Source organism: Musa acuminata, chromosome BXJ2-5 (assembly GCF_036884655.1).
Source record: "Musa acuminata AAA Group cultivar baxijiao chromosome BXJ2-5, Cavendish_Baxijiao_AAA, whole genome shotgun sequence".
NCBI classification, from domain to species: Eukaryota; Viridiplantae; Streptophyta; class Magnoliopsida; order Zingiberales; family Musaceae; genus Musa; species Musa acuminata.
The window spans coordinates 46,501,749-46,519,508 of record NC_088342.1 but is presented as its reverse complement, the minus strand read 5'-3'; the positions used below and the strand labels follow the sequence as shown (position 1 = coordinate 46,519,508).

Here is a 17,760-nt window from a genome sequence, read left to right as displayed (position 1 = left end):
AGGGCCCCAAGAAACATAAAAATAAGAAAATAAAGGCAAATAGGCGCGCTTTTCTTCTTCTTCTTTTTTTGCATATTAGTCCTTAACGTAATCAGAATTCGCAGATTGATCTCGAGATATTTAATATATTAATCACCAAAGTTGTTATTATAATTAAGACTAAAATATATTTATAATTTATAGTTTATTAAAATTGTTTTTCATAAACTAAAACCCACAGTTGTTAGATAGGCACATTGTTTTTTGTTTTCATCCTGAAAAGAGAGCAAAGCCATGCAATTAAACACCTCATACCTCATGTAGCCCATGTCATATAAATGACAAGAATGAAAGAATTGATAGTTGCAACAAAAATACCACTGATAAAGAATCAAAGATCAGAGAGAGCTAATTGAGGGAGATTATGCTGCACTGATAAAGATGATGCTTTAAAGCCGCAAAACATAATATTTAACCTATCATGGCATCATAAAACACTACTTATGAGAGTGTATAAAGTCTATAGATTGAGAAGCTGAACTACAGATCGAGAAGTAAAACAATTGACCTCTCGATACTGTTTAGATTACAGTTCTTTTCCATTATAGGAATAAACAACGGCGAATTTTCACTAGATTATTACTTACAGAAAATGAGACTAAATGAGTCCAGAAGACAGCCAGGATAACGTAGGAAGTTTGAAAGTACAAAGGGATGATGGGATAAGAAAGTTACTGTTAAACAGAAATAACCTAAACAAGCGGCTTTACTATTGAAGAAAAGGAAAAAGATATACATGGTGAAATAACCAGCCCTATATATCAGGCTAACATTGAAAAGAATGGTATGAAAAATGAAATTGGGGAAGAGCTGTAGGAATTGATTCTTTGTCTTCATTGATGAGTGTTTCTTTCCAATCACTTCAGCATTAGCATCTGACAATCGCATTTGAGGCTGCAAATCCAGGTTGTGCCGAATGCAATTGTATTGGCATTGTGATCTATCTGAATCGAGCACTGCCCTTGTCTTTCAGAGTTTCCCTAGTAGGATTAGCACCACCAAACTGTTTTGACACAGCTTGATTTAGTGCATCAACTGCAATCTGCTTCTTTCGCTTTGTATGGCCTGCAGCAGCAGGATCTATCAGTGGTCCAGACCAAGCAGTCGCAGGCCCCTTCTGGTGGGGAAACACTGTGCTGAATGATGCATCTGAATTATCAAAGGAAGGATCATTATGATGCGAAGAATCTAATGGGTATCCAAGTGCGCCATCTTGATGTGGCGGAGGAAACTTTTCACTCTTGCTCTTTGCATTTGCATGTGTAATAAGGCGCCTTCTCTGTTGGTACCAAAAGAAACGGTAAATGCAAATTCATGCATAAAAATATAAACATCCATCCAATAATATTGCAGCTACAAATACAAATATGGGAACCAAAACAATCATCAACAGCTTCCCTACGGAATAGTATATTATAACAAAGCTGGTTCAGGAGAACCACATATTTTGCGTGTATTTAATAGAAAATAACTATTATTAAAGTAAACAAAGGTGATAAGCAGTGAGAAACATATTCTATTAAGCTTCTTTGTAATAGCAAAGAAGACAATAAGATCAAATAATGATCTTATCAAGAAAGCTCAACATATACAATTAAATTGTCAACTTTCCCAGGAATGGAAGTTTCCTAAACAGATTTGTAATTGTCATTTGATGAGTAGAATAAAGCAAATTTTTTATGGCTGCTTAAAGTCGAAATCTATATGCAGCGGTAAGAGTAAAAGCACTGTGCCAGTGCAACCAAATCTTTAATGAAAGGCGTGATATATCATCATGACTTGTTAAAAAACAGAGCTCCATGTTGGACCAATATAATGTATGTGATAGACAATATAAATAGCAGAGTGCACTATATGTCGTTCGACTGCAGCCCGATCATTTATATCTGATACACCAGCCCATGTATAGAGTCCTTGAATTATTGCAATATCAACACATTACTTATTAACACATTTATTCCCATGCCAAAATACTTTCCTATTTAAAGTTGTTTGAGCATGTTATGTGTCAGGGCTAGGGGCCCACACCTTTCCGCTATTAAATTGGAAGGGAACACTGCCCATATCAATTAAACTATATATAGTCCAATCAGACTGGAACTAAATAAGTTGGCATCAGACAACCAAACTTACCCGGCTGAGCAATAAAGCCTTATAATCTGGATTGATCACTAGTTTCTTTGATTCAGTCCCCCTTTGACATGTAACTTAGTATCTCACTTACTACGAGGACAATCACCACTCCTTGTACCATTCTCACTGAAGCGACCATGGATGATCAACCCTCACCATGGAATCACCATAGGAAAGTGTAGTTTTTTTAATTTTTCATTTTAGTTCTTTACTTACGGCTGCTGATGAGACAACAGGAGTTGCTCCACTAATTTTCAATCAAAAAATGGATAGATCTTATGAGATCTACCTCTTCATACTTAATTGCCAGTCTTTTTCTTAGATTGGGAATTTCCCCCTTCTTATGCTGTCAGCACATAAAGCCACAGCAAGGATAGACATGGCTCGGCACACTGTCTGTACTATTAGGAGGCCTGCTTGCATGGGAGTATCACTCTAAACTTGAAACCATATTGAAGAGAATTGTATGTAGGTCTGTTCATGTGGACCCTTCATAATGTTGTAGTCAAAGTAAATAGTCAAATGCATGTAATGATATTTTTCAATAAATTTCATAGTAGATGTTTATTCAAATTTCAGTTGGATCAGTGCATGCCATCTGGTATTAAACACTTCAACTAGAAGCCAACATGAATCATATAGATCGGTTCTAGTCTGTATTTATTATTTTGACATCTTTTAAACAAATTAGGCAACACTGATCGGTGTACCACCTGGTATATTGGTTAAGTAGTAGTCTTCCAAGTTGTCAAAACCAATGTTGGATTGAGAATTGAAACCTTGGTTTTAGAAAAAAAAAATCTACTTAAAGTTGTGGTCTTCACCATCAACCTGCTAACCAATTACACAACTACATAGCACGGTGGCAAGTTTTCTTGCTTTGGTGTCAGGGTGAGACTGGTCTTATCGCAAGGTGGCAGTGGTTATTTACATGTAAGTGAATCACAACAGCCAACAAAGTTTGTCTTTCCATCAAGTAAATGCTTTTTCCTTGCCATAATGAAATGTGAATCAACAATGATGACGTCACAAAATTTAAAAGGATTTCCATTTTGACCACACCAAGGTCTGCTTGGGTAGGAGCAAAGGATAAATTGTTCCAACTTCCAAGGGTGTAGCAACACACCCTAGGCAATCTGATTGACTTGCAATGGTCAAAACAAGGTCTGTGTTATACCATGCCGATTACTTTCACATTCCACCCAGGCTGCAATACCAGTACACTAAATGATGAAGCTTGATTTAAACTAAATTGAGCACACAACATACAAGAATACAATTAGAATAAAGGAATTAAAGATGGACGGAAAAAATCAGCAATCATAGAAGCTTGACATACAGTAATGTTTACTTGGAGTTCAGCATTAGCCTCTGGTGCAGGAACTGCTCTAGAAGCTCTTTCACGTGTGTGCATCTTCTTTGATCCATTGGCATTAATCTTTCCACCAGGAGCTCTCAACCTACAATGGTGGTTTTGATTACGTCAAAGAATATGAAAGAAATAATTAGAGAAGTTGTGGGCTGATTTGACATCCATATGTACGTATGTATGTATATATATATATGTACGTATATATATATATATATATATATATATATATATATATATATATATATATATATATATGTGTGTGTGTACATATGTACACACATACACACACACACATATATATATACATGTTGAGTATGTACCCTAACAACCAAAAAACCCAATGAAGAAAAACTATGCAATAGTGCAAAGAATCTTTTTAACTAAACTTCAGTATTTATACACTTAGCAATTAACAGAATAAAGATAAATTAGAAAACCAAGATCAGCTGAACATTGTATTAAGAATACAATGCTCCACTGAGATGTATCATTGACCAAATATCACAATCATTCACAGAATACAATGACTATGTAGATATAATAACATTTCATTGTTCAGAATGAGTGTTTGCGTTTGCATTTGCTAATTTGCCAAAATGGTACGTCTCATATACACAACAGAGACCAATATGGTATCGATCATATACCTTTTAGCTTCTTCAACCCTCAGTTTAGCATCCATCTCCTTGCTTGGAGGATATTGTGGAAGACTTGAAGGATCACAAGCATATGGTGCAGTATTGAAAAACTAAAATCAAACAAAAGAACAAGTCAGCAAACAGAATACAGTGTCCATATTAAAGAAGATAGCTTAACAAGATAGTAATTAGTAAACAAATTTTCAGCAGTTCATTTATTTAAATTGCCTGATGACGGCTGTGATCACCCACTATGACGCAAATATAAACCATCACAACATCCTCCCACTTTCCAATGTGTGATTAAAAATGTTCATGTATAGGGAAAAACAACAAAGAGTAAATTTATGACTTCCTGCAAGCAATAAGCAGATACAGCAGGCTGGTACAGTAATATATACCAGTTTGTCAACTTCAGCACTTATAATGGGGGTTTTTCCCCAAATAAAGATCCAATGGGTATAGGTTAAATAATAAGACTAGGCATTCTAAGTCATTGAACTTATCCATTTGGTGCTTCATACAAGTGAAAATAAAATACTAGTCTAGATCATCACATTAGACCAAAACACAAAAGTTATTAGAACACTCTTTATTTACATATGTCATATCAACTTAACCAAAAATCACTTAAACAACAACTATGATGGATCAAAGGTAAACCCTTTTTTGTGCAACTGGTCATTTTTTAGTATATTATATTACAAAACTATGTTAGAAATATAATAAGGATAAAAATGACCAACTAAAAACTCGCAATTCTAAGGACTCATTGTATCATATTTTTATTTTCATTTGTATTGTAATCAACAACAATTATACAAGAGATCTACACAAGAAAACACTTTTTAACATGTGTACTTTCACTTACAACAGAAATTGAATTCTTGACCTCATGACCATGTAAGATGCATCTTAACTGCTAGAATGTCTCCACCGAAACTATACTGAAAAACTGAAGTTACAACTCTAAAATAGGATGCAAATCATCATCCAGATGTAAAATCTAACAAAATATGAAAAAAGAAATCACCTATCGAAGTTGACCAAGATGCAAATTCATGTAATCAAGGATACAAGGATTCATATACAAGTCTAACTAAATCAAGACCATGAATGGTCATTAGGCAAAAGTAACGGGCAAATTACAATATTTGCATGATCTAATAAAAGGCAGTCATATGCCCAACGTTAAGGAACATAAAAGAATAAAACTATAATTCCAAGGACTTCTTTCTTGAAGTAAGAATTATGCAATGTCCTCAATTTATGTTTAGAAGCCACACAATCTCCATGTTGAAATAAAAACATAACAGAACCATAGTATAAAAGTCATTGAATGAGAAAATGATTGTTTAAATACCTCACTATTTAAAGCTGCAGTAGCAGTTTGACGTTCAGCTGGGTCGATTGCAAGAAGAGTTTCTATTAACGGCAAGGATGATGGTGGAAAATCTTTAAAAGTCTCCTGGATGCAACGTTTGTAAGGCTGTCGGGGTTTAAAAATTGTAGCATGCGGTAACTTTGATTTTTTCCAGTATTCCTCGGAAGGAGAGCCACATAATTTAAAAATTTTATGCAGCTGTTCAACCTAATAATCACAAAATATTTATTACGTGAAAAACTAAGGCTAACTGCAGTATCAATGAACATTGCCTTTTTCATTAAATCATTGAATATAAACCACATACGACATTTGCATATACATAATAAGATCCATGCCTAACCAGGCTCGGACGGTACCTTGCAATTATAATTATACTGCAATTTCTCCTAGCATTTAGACAGAATGTAAAACCATGATAATTAAGGTGTATGGATGGTATAACATTTAGACTGAACTACCATCAGTGAGCATGTCAGATTTGACATCATAAAATATGTTGATGCTGCTATTTTAAATCATGTTTCTGATCAAAGAATTTGCTCACTTAGTTGCTACTCCAAGAATGTGCCTTCTCTCGAGAATATATGGCGTAAACATAATGATCATCCAATTTGTTTGCAGCAATCTAAAGTCATATCCACCTTTTAGAACAACACTTTCTGGATATCAAAAATTTTTGGTGTATATCTATTTTATGATGTTGCACCCCGACATCTTGTGTTACATTTTTTTATGAACATAACAAAAGAAGAAGTCCCCTGCCGAAAGCAGAAAAAGAGAAGTAACATGCCAATGTGATGACCAACATATTGCAACAACTCAAAAGTTCCAGAACCTACCTCAGTCCTCCCAGGCATAATAGGCTTTCCTGACAACAATTCTGCCAAAATACAGCCCGCACTCCAGAGGTCTACACCCACGCTGTAATCAGTCGCTCCCAAGAGCAGCTCTGGCGGACGATACCAAAGAGTGATCACGCGGCTGGTCATGGGATGCTTGCGATTAGGATCAAAGAAAGTAGCCAAGCCAAAGTCTGCAATCTTGAGTAACCCCTTATTGTCAAGTAGGAGATTTGAACCCTTAATGTCGCGGTGCAACACTCTGTTGTTGTGACAGTGCTCCAATCCCGACAACAGTTGATGCATGTAACACTTCACCTGCTCAGAATACAAGCTTTAAAAAGAATCTCAAGAAATTTAGCTCTTTGAAGGTAGAAACGAGCATAAAAATAACCTGAGGCTCCGTGAACTTTGTGGTAAGGCTGGCTGCAAGACCAGCCAGATCGTGCTCCATGTACTCGAAGACCAAATACAAGCTACAAGACATCCTGGATGTCACCAGCCCCTCTAGCTTCACGACATTTGGGTGATCCAAGTGCCGCAATATAAGGATCTCTCTTGCCATAAATTTCACACTCTCCGGCTCCATATTGTCAAACCGGACCTTCTTCAACGCCACAATTTTGCCCGTCAAGACGTCCCTAGCCTTGTAGACATTGCTATACGTCCCTTGCCCAATCTAAACCAGAAAAAGAATGCTATCTTTAGCAAAAAGGAAACCAGTAAAAGATGCAGCAAAATGAGATGCTCGAACTGCAAAGAGGAACCTAACCTTGTCGATCTTCTCAAAGGTATCAGCCCGGCGGGGCGTCCATCCCTTGATAGCCTCCCCGGCGGCGTGGGACAGCCAGGCGGGCCAACCAGCAGCGACCTGCTCACCGCGGACGTGGCCGGGGGGGTTACTCAGCCTCGGGTCCGGCCTCTGCCGGCGCCGCCGCAGACGTCTCTCCCCAGGGGACCGTTCCGTCTCCTCTTTCCGGACGCCGGCGTCGGGCGCATCGGTGGCGGACTCGGCCCCAGGGAGGGAGTCCTGGGCTTTTCGGCCCGAGGCAGCTGGGGTTGGTCCGGCTGGCTGCTTCTTCTGTCCGCGACGGCGGCGGTCGAGTGAGGCGGTGGTTGGGGGAGGGGAGGCCTCCTTGGCGACGACGCAGCCCATCGTTCATCTCATCGGAGCCGGCCGGGGGAGTGGAGCTCGGCGGCGGGATTGGCGTTCTCCGGATCTGACGTCCGGCGGAGGGGCGATCGCAGAGCAGCGAATTTAGGGTTCGCTGTCGCCTTCTACTAGTATTACTAGAGATCGGGGAAAGAGAGGAACGGGGACGAGAAGGGCAAAGTTGGCATGTGACCAGATCAAATCTTAATGGAAGGCGAATACAGCAATCCATTAAACAGGTCAACATGTGGGCCCACGTGAAGCATAGCCACTAAGGACGGAGCCATGTGATAGAGTTGAGAAGTTTGACTACACCTTAAAGTCAATGTTGCACTGTAAATATCGGAAAATAACAATAATAATGATTCTTTTTTTGGCAGAATGCGTTCATTGGAAAGGAAGTTTCGAGGTTTGACTTCATCAAAGTCTTCCAATTAGTCAAACGCAATTTAAAGGTATACGTATCACTAGAAAGTCTGATCACGTTATCATAATAGATATCAGTAAACATAAAGAGTAGTACAAGTAGAAGCTTAACATCACACATAATAGTATGGCTAATTGCCATGCATCACTAAAGCTTTGCGAGCTTATTAGCTCCGCACACCAAATCTACTACGTAGAAGGTTTGAAGGTATCACACATGCATGCATATATATAGCTTACCATATGAACTGCCCACCGTACTTCTTGGCTGCCTCTCTGCTGTCAATGGTTGTGGACGAGCTTTTCTTGGTTGTCTGGTACGCCTGTGAGGACTGCAAGCCCCGGGGACCAGGCCCAGCCATGGGCGCCGGAGCCGGCGCCGGCCTCGCCGACTCCCTCAGGAACTCGGCAGCGGTGCCGATATCGTTCGTCGCCCTGCTGAGTTTTCCCTGCGCAGGCGCGCCCCAGCCGCCGGTGTTAAACGTGGCAGGCTCTGCTGCCGCAACCGGTCTGCTCCACGCGCTGCTGCTCTTGTAGTACGTGTCGTCGTCGTAAGCCCCGTACTGCGCTTTCGGGAGCTGAAACATGCCGCCGGGGAAGCCGAGTCGATTGCCGTTGCTGGCTGCAGTCTGGACGTTGCTGACGAACGCTTGGGCTTCGTACGCGTCGGATCTGTGGGTGTCGCCGCTCTTATTCCATCCGTTGTCGGTGACAGAATGGTCCTTGTGATGGTGGGGAGGGTAGTCGAGCATCACCGGGGAGGCTTTTCCGTCGCTACCGATGACCACTGGCCTGCACACATGGTCACGGCGGGGCTCTTGGCTGCTGAGCCAGGAGGAGGACTCCCACCGCTCTCTGGTTGTTTTCCCTCCATCATCGTCGGTGCTCCAGGTCTGGAACCTGAAGCCCGTCCTCTCCTTGCCGAAGCCACCGAACCTTCCGCCAGAGGAGCTGTAGTCAGCCATCTGTTCTTGCAGTGACTACTTGGAACTCACTCGAGCTAATCCTCGAGTCTCTCCTTCCATTTATAGAGAGAGAGAGAGAGAGAGGAAGAATCGGTGTTGCTTGTGGATCATCACTTCGCGGTGGCCAGAGGAGAGGAATCTCATTCTTGCTTGAGGGAAAGAGCTTCTTCACATGAAGTGCTGCAGGATATATTCTGATCTCAGCAGCCACCAACATCTTCTGCTTTTAGGAAAGCTTATCCACGCAGGAGTCTGCACTCAAATTACAGGAGAATGAAGTGGTGAGGAACAGAGAGTATTTCGAAGCAGAATAATTGCTTTAGAAAAGAGAAGAGTCATCAGGATAGAGAAGATGTGGCCAATTAAAGACAAGAAAGTGCCAATAGGAAGGTGGCCACCAGAAGAGAATATGAAGCATGATGATTAGGGAAGCAGATGGACCAGAAAAATAAATATTCTGGTGAAGGATGGATAAGAAAATTCCAATTCCTTATCATCTGCCCGACCTGGACTCAGGAAGCATACTACATTTATTATACAAAGCTTTTCAATATCTTAATCAGGTCAATGTGATCATCACCAAGCATCAAAGGTTTTTAGGGGAAGCAAATGCTTGTGCCATGCAGGTTTCAATGCCCATGTTCTGATTTCTACTGAATTGGTTCAATCACCCACACAAGAAGGTCATGATGCTCTCTTCCATGAAGACTACCAAGAGGATTTCTTTGAAGGCATGCACTTTATTTATGCCAGCAAAAAGAAAAAAAAAATATTTATTTTGCTTCCCATGGTTTAGTTGTTGCAAGTGTCAGAAAGAAATAAAAGCTCAGAGTTGTTCTTCCTCATCTAATGGAGAAGAATTACACTTTGTTTTGGGTTCTTGTGACATTTGTTCCCTCTTTGCATGATGATGTTTGCTTTTTCTGTGTCTGTGTCTGATCCTTTGAGAGGAAAGCTGTTTCTATGGTGATTTGTCTGGACTTCCTAAGACCTCTGAGCTTTGTTCTTCTTTACTGTTCATAATTCCAGACATGGTGGATCCTATTATTGCACCTTTCTCTTCAAGAGGGAGGGAGAGCATGCACAGTATTTGTACACCTCTGTTGTTCTTGAAGTAGCAAATCCTTGGTAGACAAGTCCTTTGCATAATGAATCATCTCCATCCCAATACATAATTGCCATGCTACTTACTATTCAGCTTCATTCTTCATCATTTTAAGGCAATCATATTGGTAAATTCTTTGTATGGAATGAGGCACTGGAAGTTGAATCCTTTTGACTTTGAGAGTGGGATATGGATCATAAAATGATAGAAATTTATAGGAATTTCATATTAAATCCTAATTGAACCTTATTTTACCTAAACATGTTGGGTTTCATGACATCATGCATATGAGATGTTTACAATGGAACTTAATGATGGGATGTATCAAAGATAATTAGCTTAATATTGATAAATATAACAAGCCAAAAATATAGATCTTTTACCATCAATGAGATATATAAAAATTATATTCTTAATTAGATTTAGTATTTAAAATTTATAATTTATAATTTACTTTTACCCTTTCTAATTACAGAATATATAAGCATCTTTCTAATTACAGCATTTACAAGCATCCATTCCATATTTGTTCTCTCCTGTGTTGTTTGCCAACAGACAAGTGGCCAAAGGTTTTCTATTCCAATTAATTTTGTCCTCCAAGAACTTGAAGGACTTGTAATGTTCCCTGAGATCACAGTGGATTAACATCCTGGTAATTGACCATATCTGCATTTCCAATAGCATTGCCTTTAGTTTAGGGGGCAAAAACCATCATGAAGATTATGAAAGAGAAACCATCCCCACATTCCTTAAAAAACAACAACCAAGACAGGAAATCTGACTACACTGCTGCATTAGCTATTACCTAAACACACAATCAGGTAAACTAAATCTGAAGAAGTGTGAATATAAGAGCAGTTCTGTGTGAAGTTGCAATACACTGCATGGAGGTAACAAAAGCCTAAAAACAAAAAACACCTCTAGAGACCTACAACAACTTGCCACAAATCATACAGTTCCACAACATATTGACAACTAAAGCTTCAACTCTTGCTGAAATCTAAGAACCACACAACTAATGGAAAACAAATTAATAAGCAGAAGACAAACCGAAAGATGCAACATAATACCCCCATACTATGGGGTGTCACCACCTTAAACTGTCCAAACACATGGTGGAGTGTCTGATCTTGGACCTGCAACAGTCCGATAGATGTAGAGCTTCTCGACGGGGAAATCATCAGGCCACGACTCCAACGGCCTTCCTCTCCTCTCATCGATGACCTCCACGTTAAGTCGTGGCATCTTCAGTGCTAGTTGTCTGCACGCCCCCAAGGTCACAGAGCATGATGACATCCAAAGGGATCGCATTGTCTCCAGTTTAGAAGCATTGTCCAACAAAGCCTTGTCCCCGAATGGGCAGTCCCTAATTTCCAGCTTGCGCAAGTTCTTGCAACCAGAGAGAATGTAGTGAAGACCCGCATCACTATCACCAGCAAAAGCAACTGAGAGCATCTCAAGACGATTTGCCGAGGCCCCAATTGACTTAAACACACGGTCAGTGAGGAGACCAGATAAGGAGAGACGCCGGAGGTCTTTGCAGGATTCAACAATGGCACTGAAGCCAGCATCTAAAGGTTCTTGACTAATATAATCCGGGGTGTGCGGTTCGATGATGCACAGACGGAAGCATGTGAGATTGGGACGGTTGTTAGCAATAGTAAGGAGGGCAGCATTAGTCATTTGCCGGCAAAAATAGAGAACAGAGTGGAGCATCAGGCAACCGGCAGAGATCGCAACAAGGCCATGTTCTGTAAGAGAGATGGGTGGTGCCACACCATATGGGTCAGAAGGGAATACTCGCAGTTCTTGAAGGAGCTTGCATGATGCTGCCACAGCAATTAGGCCATTGTCCTCAATTAAGTCCATCACCTGAACAAAACAGGTTTCTTCTTGGTAAGCATATATTTGGGACAACTAACATGGCCAAAAACACGAGATCGAATAAACTACTGGTGGCCATCAGAATTCCTCCTAAAATACTGACTGACATCTGCTAATGAAATTTATTCCCATAGCAAAGACGAAAGCAGCATAAGAAAACAAAACAATCACTGGCTTAATCTAAATTCATTATGAAGCTTTTGTCAGTGCTCAATAGATGAGAAAAAAGATGCCAGGATAGAAAAGATGAACAATACAATGGAAAAGACATGCCAGCTATACGAGCCAGACCCTATCATTAGATGAGTGAGCTAGCATATGAAAGAGATGTAGTTGCTACCCATGATATATGAGAGACTGAAAGATGGATATATACCCATAATCGTTGCAGATTTTTGCACCGGCTGACTAATTTGAAGAGCTCTGGGCTCTGTATGGTAGCATAGCACAGGTTCAAGGATGTAAGACTCTCACAGACGGAATAGATTGCTGGAAGGTATGCTGGACCAGCTTCCCAAATACCTGATAGGCTCTTCAGATGTTTAAAGCCAGCAAAGGTTGATTCAAGCTTGAAGAAAAGCTCTGGATGATGATCTGCCGAGAACTTGCTAGTTCCAAGGTCCATCAGCTGCGGGGCTCTCTGTAGGAGACTAACAAGCTTTTCTAGAGGCATGGCATGGTTGAGTCTGAGAGTTCTGAGATTCGGACATCTGCTAATGAGACATTCAAGAACAGATGTATTCACATCACCTTCCAAGCATGCAATGTTGAGAGAAACCAAAGAAGTAAATGACTCTGGAAAATGGCTGATCCAATTTAGACAATTATCCTCCACTTCATTTTCATGCAGATCTAGCTCCCTTAGATTCCTGTTAAGATAGAAATTTATCAAGAAAAAGAAAATCCAGTCAATTAGGTTCCTTTATCATGAGGATGGATGATATATACAATGACTTAGTTTTGATACCTTGGAAACAAGAGATGAGAATCGTTATTATCACTACAATGCAAGTGGGTCGTTAGTGACTAGAAAGATGATAAGAAAACCGATCATTAAATTTGGCTAAATTCATGAATGTCGGTAGTGTTTTACCTTAAAAAAAAATGTTAGGTTAACTTATGACAACAAGCAACTCAATCTGACATAGAAGTGGCTGTAGAAGATGAAGTAAAAAAAGAACTCTTTTACATGCAATTTCCTAAAGTACAGCCCACTTTAAGTGCAAAAACACCTAGGCAGGTTTATGTATAAAATAATATGAGAAACAATATTCCGTCTTTCAGCCTTCATTTTTCATTAAAAGGAGAATGTCAATAATTCACCCACAAAAAAAGTCGTGCTGTTTTTCTTTCACTTGGTCAGCTCCAAAGTACTGAAGGTAAGGTATATCTGCTGAACTCAGCAGCAAAAACACAAGGGACAGTCTGTACAATCCGTATATGTATGTATACATGTATATGTTAACTCTTAGAACCACGGCATTCAATTTATTTTCTACTAGATCTTAAATTTGGGCCTTCAGGGGCTTTCTGAGAGAGTGTAATATACTTGAGAAACTTTTGTCTTAGGGGTTATCACTGACTGTTATTGTACTTTGTCTCCTAGTGAAGCCCTCCTTTCACCTTCGCTTGTGAACATAAGCCTACCAAACAAGTAAACTGTGTGTGTGATGCACATGACTCTCTCTTTTTAACTCTTCTCTTCTTCCCATCTCTATGCAGTCAACCTCTGTTTGTGTGCTCTCTACAACATGGAATATGACAACTAATTGTACTGGTCGACCATTGTTTTCTTACTTGTAACCTACTCATCTTTGGAACACAACATATGTCGTCTGCTGCCACAGCAGACTTCTCATTGCTCGTTCACACCCGCACTAGCAACAGAAACCAATGTTGCCACCTCCAATCCCACTGATGTATGAACTGGTGAAGACCTAATGAGATGAACAGAACCTGGTAAATTTCAGGCATGACCTCAATGTGGGCAAAAGCAAGGACAAGGGAGAGAAATCAAACAAAGGACTGGGCTGCCAAAGGGAAGGGGAAAAGGGAATATAACTAAGAAGGAAAAAGGAGAAAATTCAGAGCATCACCAAGAGAAACAAGGACAGAGTCTAACCAAGCAGGACAAAGGAGAAGATTATTAGAGTCACCAAGAGAAGCAGTGAAGAATGGAGTCTAACCAAGAAGAAAAAGTACAAGATTATTAGCATTGCAAAGGAAGTGGGGAAGGACCCAGAAGAAATCGCACCACTAATAGTAGAATCAATGAGAGAAAATCAAAATTGTTCAAGAGGAATAAGACTTGTAATTCAATGGTCAAGGGAGCAAATACATTGATGCAAGAAGAAAATGCCCACGTGAAAACATTTATTCACAAGAATAATGATCAAAAAAGAAGATGCTGTCTCATCCTGAAAGATGGTCACATGGTAAACACATCTTAACCATTTCTGTTTTCTTGGAAATATATTCAGCTTTCAGGCGATCCTTTATGAGCAAACACTTCCTTGCATAAGAATGCATGACTGCCTGTCTACAGACCTCATCAGACACACTATGCCTTGAGTAGGTTATTATCCAGACTAGTCAATAATGCATGTAAGATGGTAAGCATCCCTTGTCCATGGCATAACTCACGTTACCCTTTTTATGACATCGATATACCACTGTAAACTTTCCCCATAATTCCCTTTAGTATTAACAGTTTCTCAAAGAACCAAGAGTATTAACTTATATTTCTGGAACGTGCAAGCCTTGAAATGAAGTATAATATATTCCAGTCTGTTGAATGCCTTTGACAATTCAGCTCTCATGCTAAGTTCACCTTAAAAAAGGAAATCCTACTTATTTTTAATGTTTATTTTTGCTAAACATTATCTCAATCTGGGAAACATACCAACTCTAGACAAATTTTACCAGTCTCATAAACAAACAAGTTAGAGGAAATGGATGAAGATAGCCAAGAGAAATCTATTGGCAATAGCGAAGCAGTCTAAGAGATCAAAGAAAGCAGCAAACAGGTTTCAGGAACAAAACACACAACATAACTAGATTAAGGATGGCAAGAGAACAAAATGCCAACAGAACCAACGATGACAACAATTTTCTCATGGTCAGTGTTTAATGTGCAAGCACAAGCAATCCCTGCTTTTCTACTTTAACCAGAAGAGGATGTTTCCCTAAATAGAAAGCACACATCATAGAGAAATCTGAAGGTGAAAAGGAAATGTTTGTCCTTAAATTATTTTCTTTTTTTTCGGGACATCATCCTTATTAATGCTCTCCAAATTGAGCAACTCACTACTACTAAAGTCCACGCTGACTCGTTTCATTACCAAATCTTATGGATCTGAAAACCTCCCAGTTCGGTGTTCCCAAGGAAGATTAATGCAGTCAATCAAAATGGCAGAAACTGTGTTCAAAGGAACATTGTTGCTTTCTATAATTGACCATCTCCTCAAGCAGATTACCGAAAGAACTATGGCATCCTTGCTCTTGCAAGCTAAATCCAAAGAAGGACAAAAATAAAAGAACAAAATCGAAAATTTTGACCACGAAAAACACTAAAGGCAACACAAGAATCGAGTTCTCGGACTACTATTTTTTTTTTTCTCTGCGTGATTTAGCAAAATGTAAACATAAATACTAATTTTTTATCCAAAATCCACGGCAATTACTAATATTTCTATCATCAAAAGTACCAAATCTACGCCCAAAGCTAGCAAATAAAGGGAGAGAGAAGAGAAAGTAGTCCGACCTGCAGTTGGCAGCGATGGCCGCAAGTCCGGCGGTGCTGAAACCGTCGCAGGAGACGAGAGACAGTACCCCGAAGTTCTTGAATGACCGGGCGATGAGCTCGAGGCAGTCATCGGAGACGACCATCCTCTTGAGGCGCAGCTCCTCCAGATGCGGCCACCCTTCCGCCATCGCCTCGACCCACGCCTCCGCCCCGCCGCCCCAGTCAGTGGGCACGAGGTTGAAGTCCGCGAAGTGGGGCTTCCCCTTGATCGCGGCCGCCCTCACCTCCGGGAACCGCCGCACCGCCGCGGCGGGCGCCACCGCGTAGCAGTTCCCAACGAACACCCGCCGCCGCGACCGCCGCTCGATCCGGTGCCACGCGCGGCACACCAGCGCCACCGCGTTCCGGTCGGCGTCCGCCGCGAGGAAGGAGAACACGTGCTCCCACACCTCGTCGGGGAACGCCGCCGCCCATCCGAAGCCCCGCACCATTTCCGCCGTCCGATCGGAGCTCCTCCTCCGCCGACGCTACGATCCAACGGCGGAGAGCCCGGGGAGGCGACGTCCCGTGGGGAACCCCACCATGGGGAAGAGATGAGACGAGCTCCGATTTGGGGAGGTGCCTCTCCTGGCTTTGAAGCGAGCTCGGTTCTCGCGATGGACGGTCCCGACGAATCCGTGGACAGATCCGTTCCGTCCGATGCGTTCGGTACAAGGTCGCGGTCGGCGTCCTTACCCACATGGCGACGACGCCGAGCCGAGAGGGGGAGTGCGTACGTGTACCACCCGGGCCATATCAGCCAGAAACGCCAAAGAGGTTAGGGAATCGGGAAAAGCGGGAAACGAGGGAGTGTACGTGTACCCTCCGGTCCGTACCTGCGAGAATCGCCAACGGAGAACGGGAACCGATGACCGGGGGAAACGAGATCAGGACGGAGGGGAGTCGGTGGACACGAGGAGGCGAAAGAGCACGGAGGTGAATGGGTGGGTGGGGTCCTCGTAATCCGTGCAGGGATCGGACGGCAGAGATGGGTGCTGTGATTGGTGGGGGAATCTTTTGGACCATCGTAGAGAGATAAAGTGGTCCACGGCGTGAAGGAAATAAAAATATTACTAATTATTATTTTCCTTCTTTTTTTTTATCCATTATTCCTTCTAAATTTATACTCACCTGAGATCTCTATGCCTCACAATTAAAAGCTAATAAATCATTATTATTATTATTATTATTATTATCATAATATTACGGAGGACTTTTCCGGCCAATTCCCAAACTGACCTCAAAGTGACGTCACCGTCACGGTGCGACTGTAGCGGTCAGGTGGGGGCGTTTTGGTAATTGAGGGAAGTGCTAAAAGGGGGAAACGAGGTGGGTTTGTTTGCATGCGACAGGGGGATTGGACGGCTTGGATCGGTCGGTGGGGTTGGCGGAGACGATCTCGACCGCTGGGACGATGTCAAACCGAGGACATCATCATTGATTCATAAGGATGAAAGGTTTCTTACATCACTGTGTTGTCTCTTTTCACAAAGATCATAGTGTTGTCTGCGGTAGATCTCAAAGATTTGGTTGGTCTGAACATTCATGACCTAATTCCAAGTATTTCAGTTACAATTGCATAAAATAATTATAATGTAAGCATAAAAATTACTTTATATTGTGATATAAAATCGACTGATTTTTTTTATGTCGGATGAAGTTATTGTTTGTCACTTGTCTCGAAGATAAATATTTATAAAATTATGATTACGTCAAGAACAAATAAGATCGGTTTGGCGCACTCAACAATCACGTTAGATTGAGTATTAAACTAATAATATATTGATTTTGAAACCCATTGATTTATATTTCAAAGAACGTTATCGATAATCTCTTGTTTTAAAAGTAAATCTTTTATAATACAAATATGAAAACAAGACACGAGGGAAATCCTTCGACATCGATAAATTTATAATTGGATCAACGAAGCTTTAAAGATTCAAAACATGTCTAACTTGTTCTGACGACATTATATCTGCGGGTTAAAAAAAAAATATATTAATGTTTCGAGTGAGAGACTTACGATAGGCGATCG

General features: G+C 40.9%; 2 protein-coding genes across 2 annotated transcripts; both read right to left on the bottom strand.

Moving 5' to 3' along the window:
• Nucleotides 1-444: 444 nt before the first annotated feature.
• Nucleotides 445-7,883, bottom strand: LOC135613073 (probable serine/threonine-protein kinase At1g54610). Its single transcript, XM_065110033.1, has 7 exons — nt 7,181-7,883; nt 6,803-7,087; nt 6,409-6,726; nt 5,546-5,773; nt 4,192-4,292; nt 3,512-3,632; nt 445-1,318 (listed from the first exon to the last, which is right to left on the bottom strand). The coding sequence occupies exons 1-7, from the start codon at nt 7,562-7,564 to the stop codon at nt 980-982; spliced, it is 1,776 nt and encodes a 591-aa protein (XP_064966105.1). The 5' UTR covers nt 7,565-7,883; the 3' UTR covers nt 445-979.
• Nucleotides 7,884-10,879: 2,996 nt separating this feature from the next.
• On the bottom strand, nt 10,880-16,422 carry LOC135613071 (transport inhibitor response 1-like protein Os05g0150500). Its single transcript, XM_065110029.1, has 3 exons — nt 15,705-16,422; nt 12,318-12,810; nt 10,880-11,929 (listed from the first exon to the last, which is right to left on the bottom strand). The coding sequence occupies exons 1-3, from the start codon at nt 16,175-16,177 to the stop codon at nt 11,153-11,155; spliced, it is 1,743 nt and encodes a 580-aa protein (XP_064966101.1). The 5' UTR covers nt 16,178-16,422; the 3' UTR covers nt 10,880-11,152.
• Between the last annotated feature and the right edge of the window lie 1,338 nt (nt 16,423-17,760).

Coding starts and splice junctions, on each gene's coding strand:
- LOC135613073 (XM_065110033.1), bottom strand. CDS start 7,564: ATGGGCTGCGTCGTCGCCAAGGAGGCCTCCCCTCCCCCAACCACCGCC. Junction 6,727..6,802: donor CAAAGTTCACGGAGCCTCAG/GTTATTTTTATG, acceptor TATTCTGAGCAG/GTGAAGTGTTACATGCATCA. Junction 4,293..5,545: donor CTGCAGCTTTAAATAGTGAG/GTATTTAAACAA, acceptor GTTTGATTTTAG/TTTTTCAATACTGCACCATA.
- LOC135613071 (XM_065110029.1), bottom strand. CDS start 16,177: ATGGTGCGGGGCTTCGGATGGGCGGCGGCGTTCCCCGACGAGGTGTGG. Junction 12,811..15,704: donor GCCATCGCTGCCAACTGCAG/GTCGGACTACTT, acceptor CTATCTTAACAG/GAATCTAAGGGAGCTAGATC. Junction 11,930..12,317: donor AAAATCTGCAACGATTATGG/GTATATATCCAT, acceptor TGTTTTGTTCAG/GTGATGGACTTAATTGAGGA.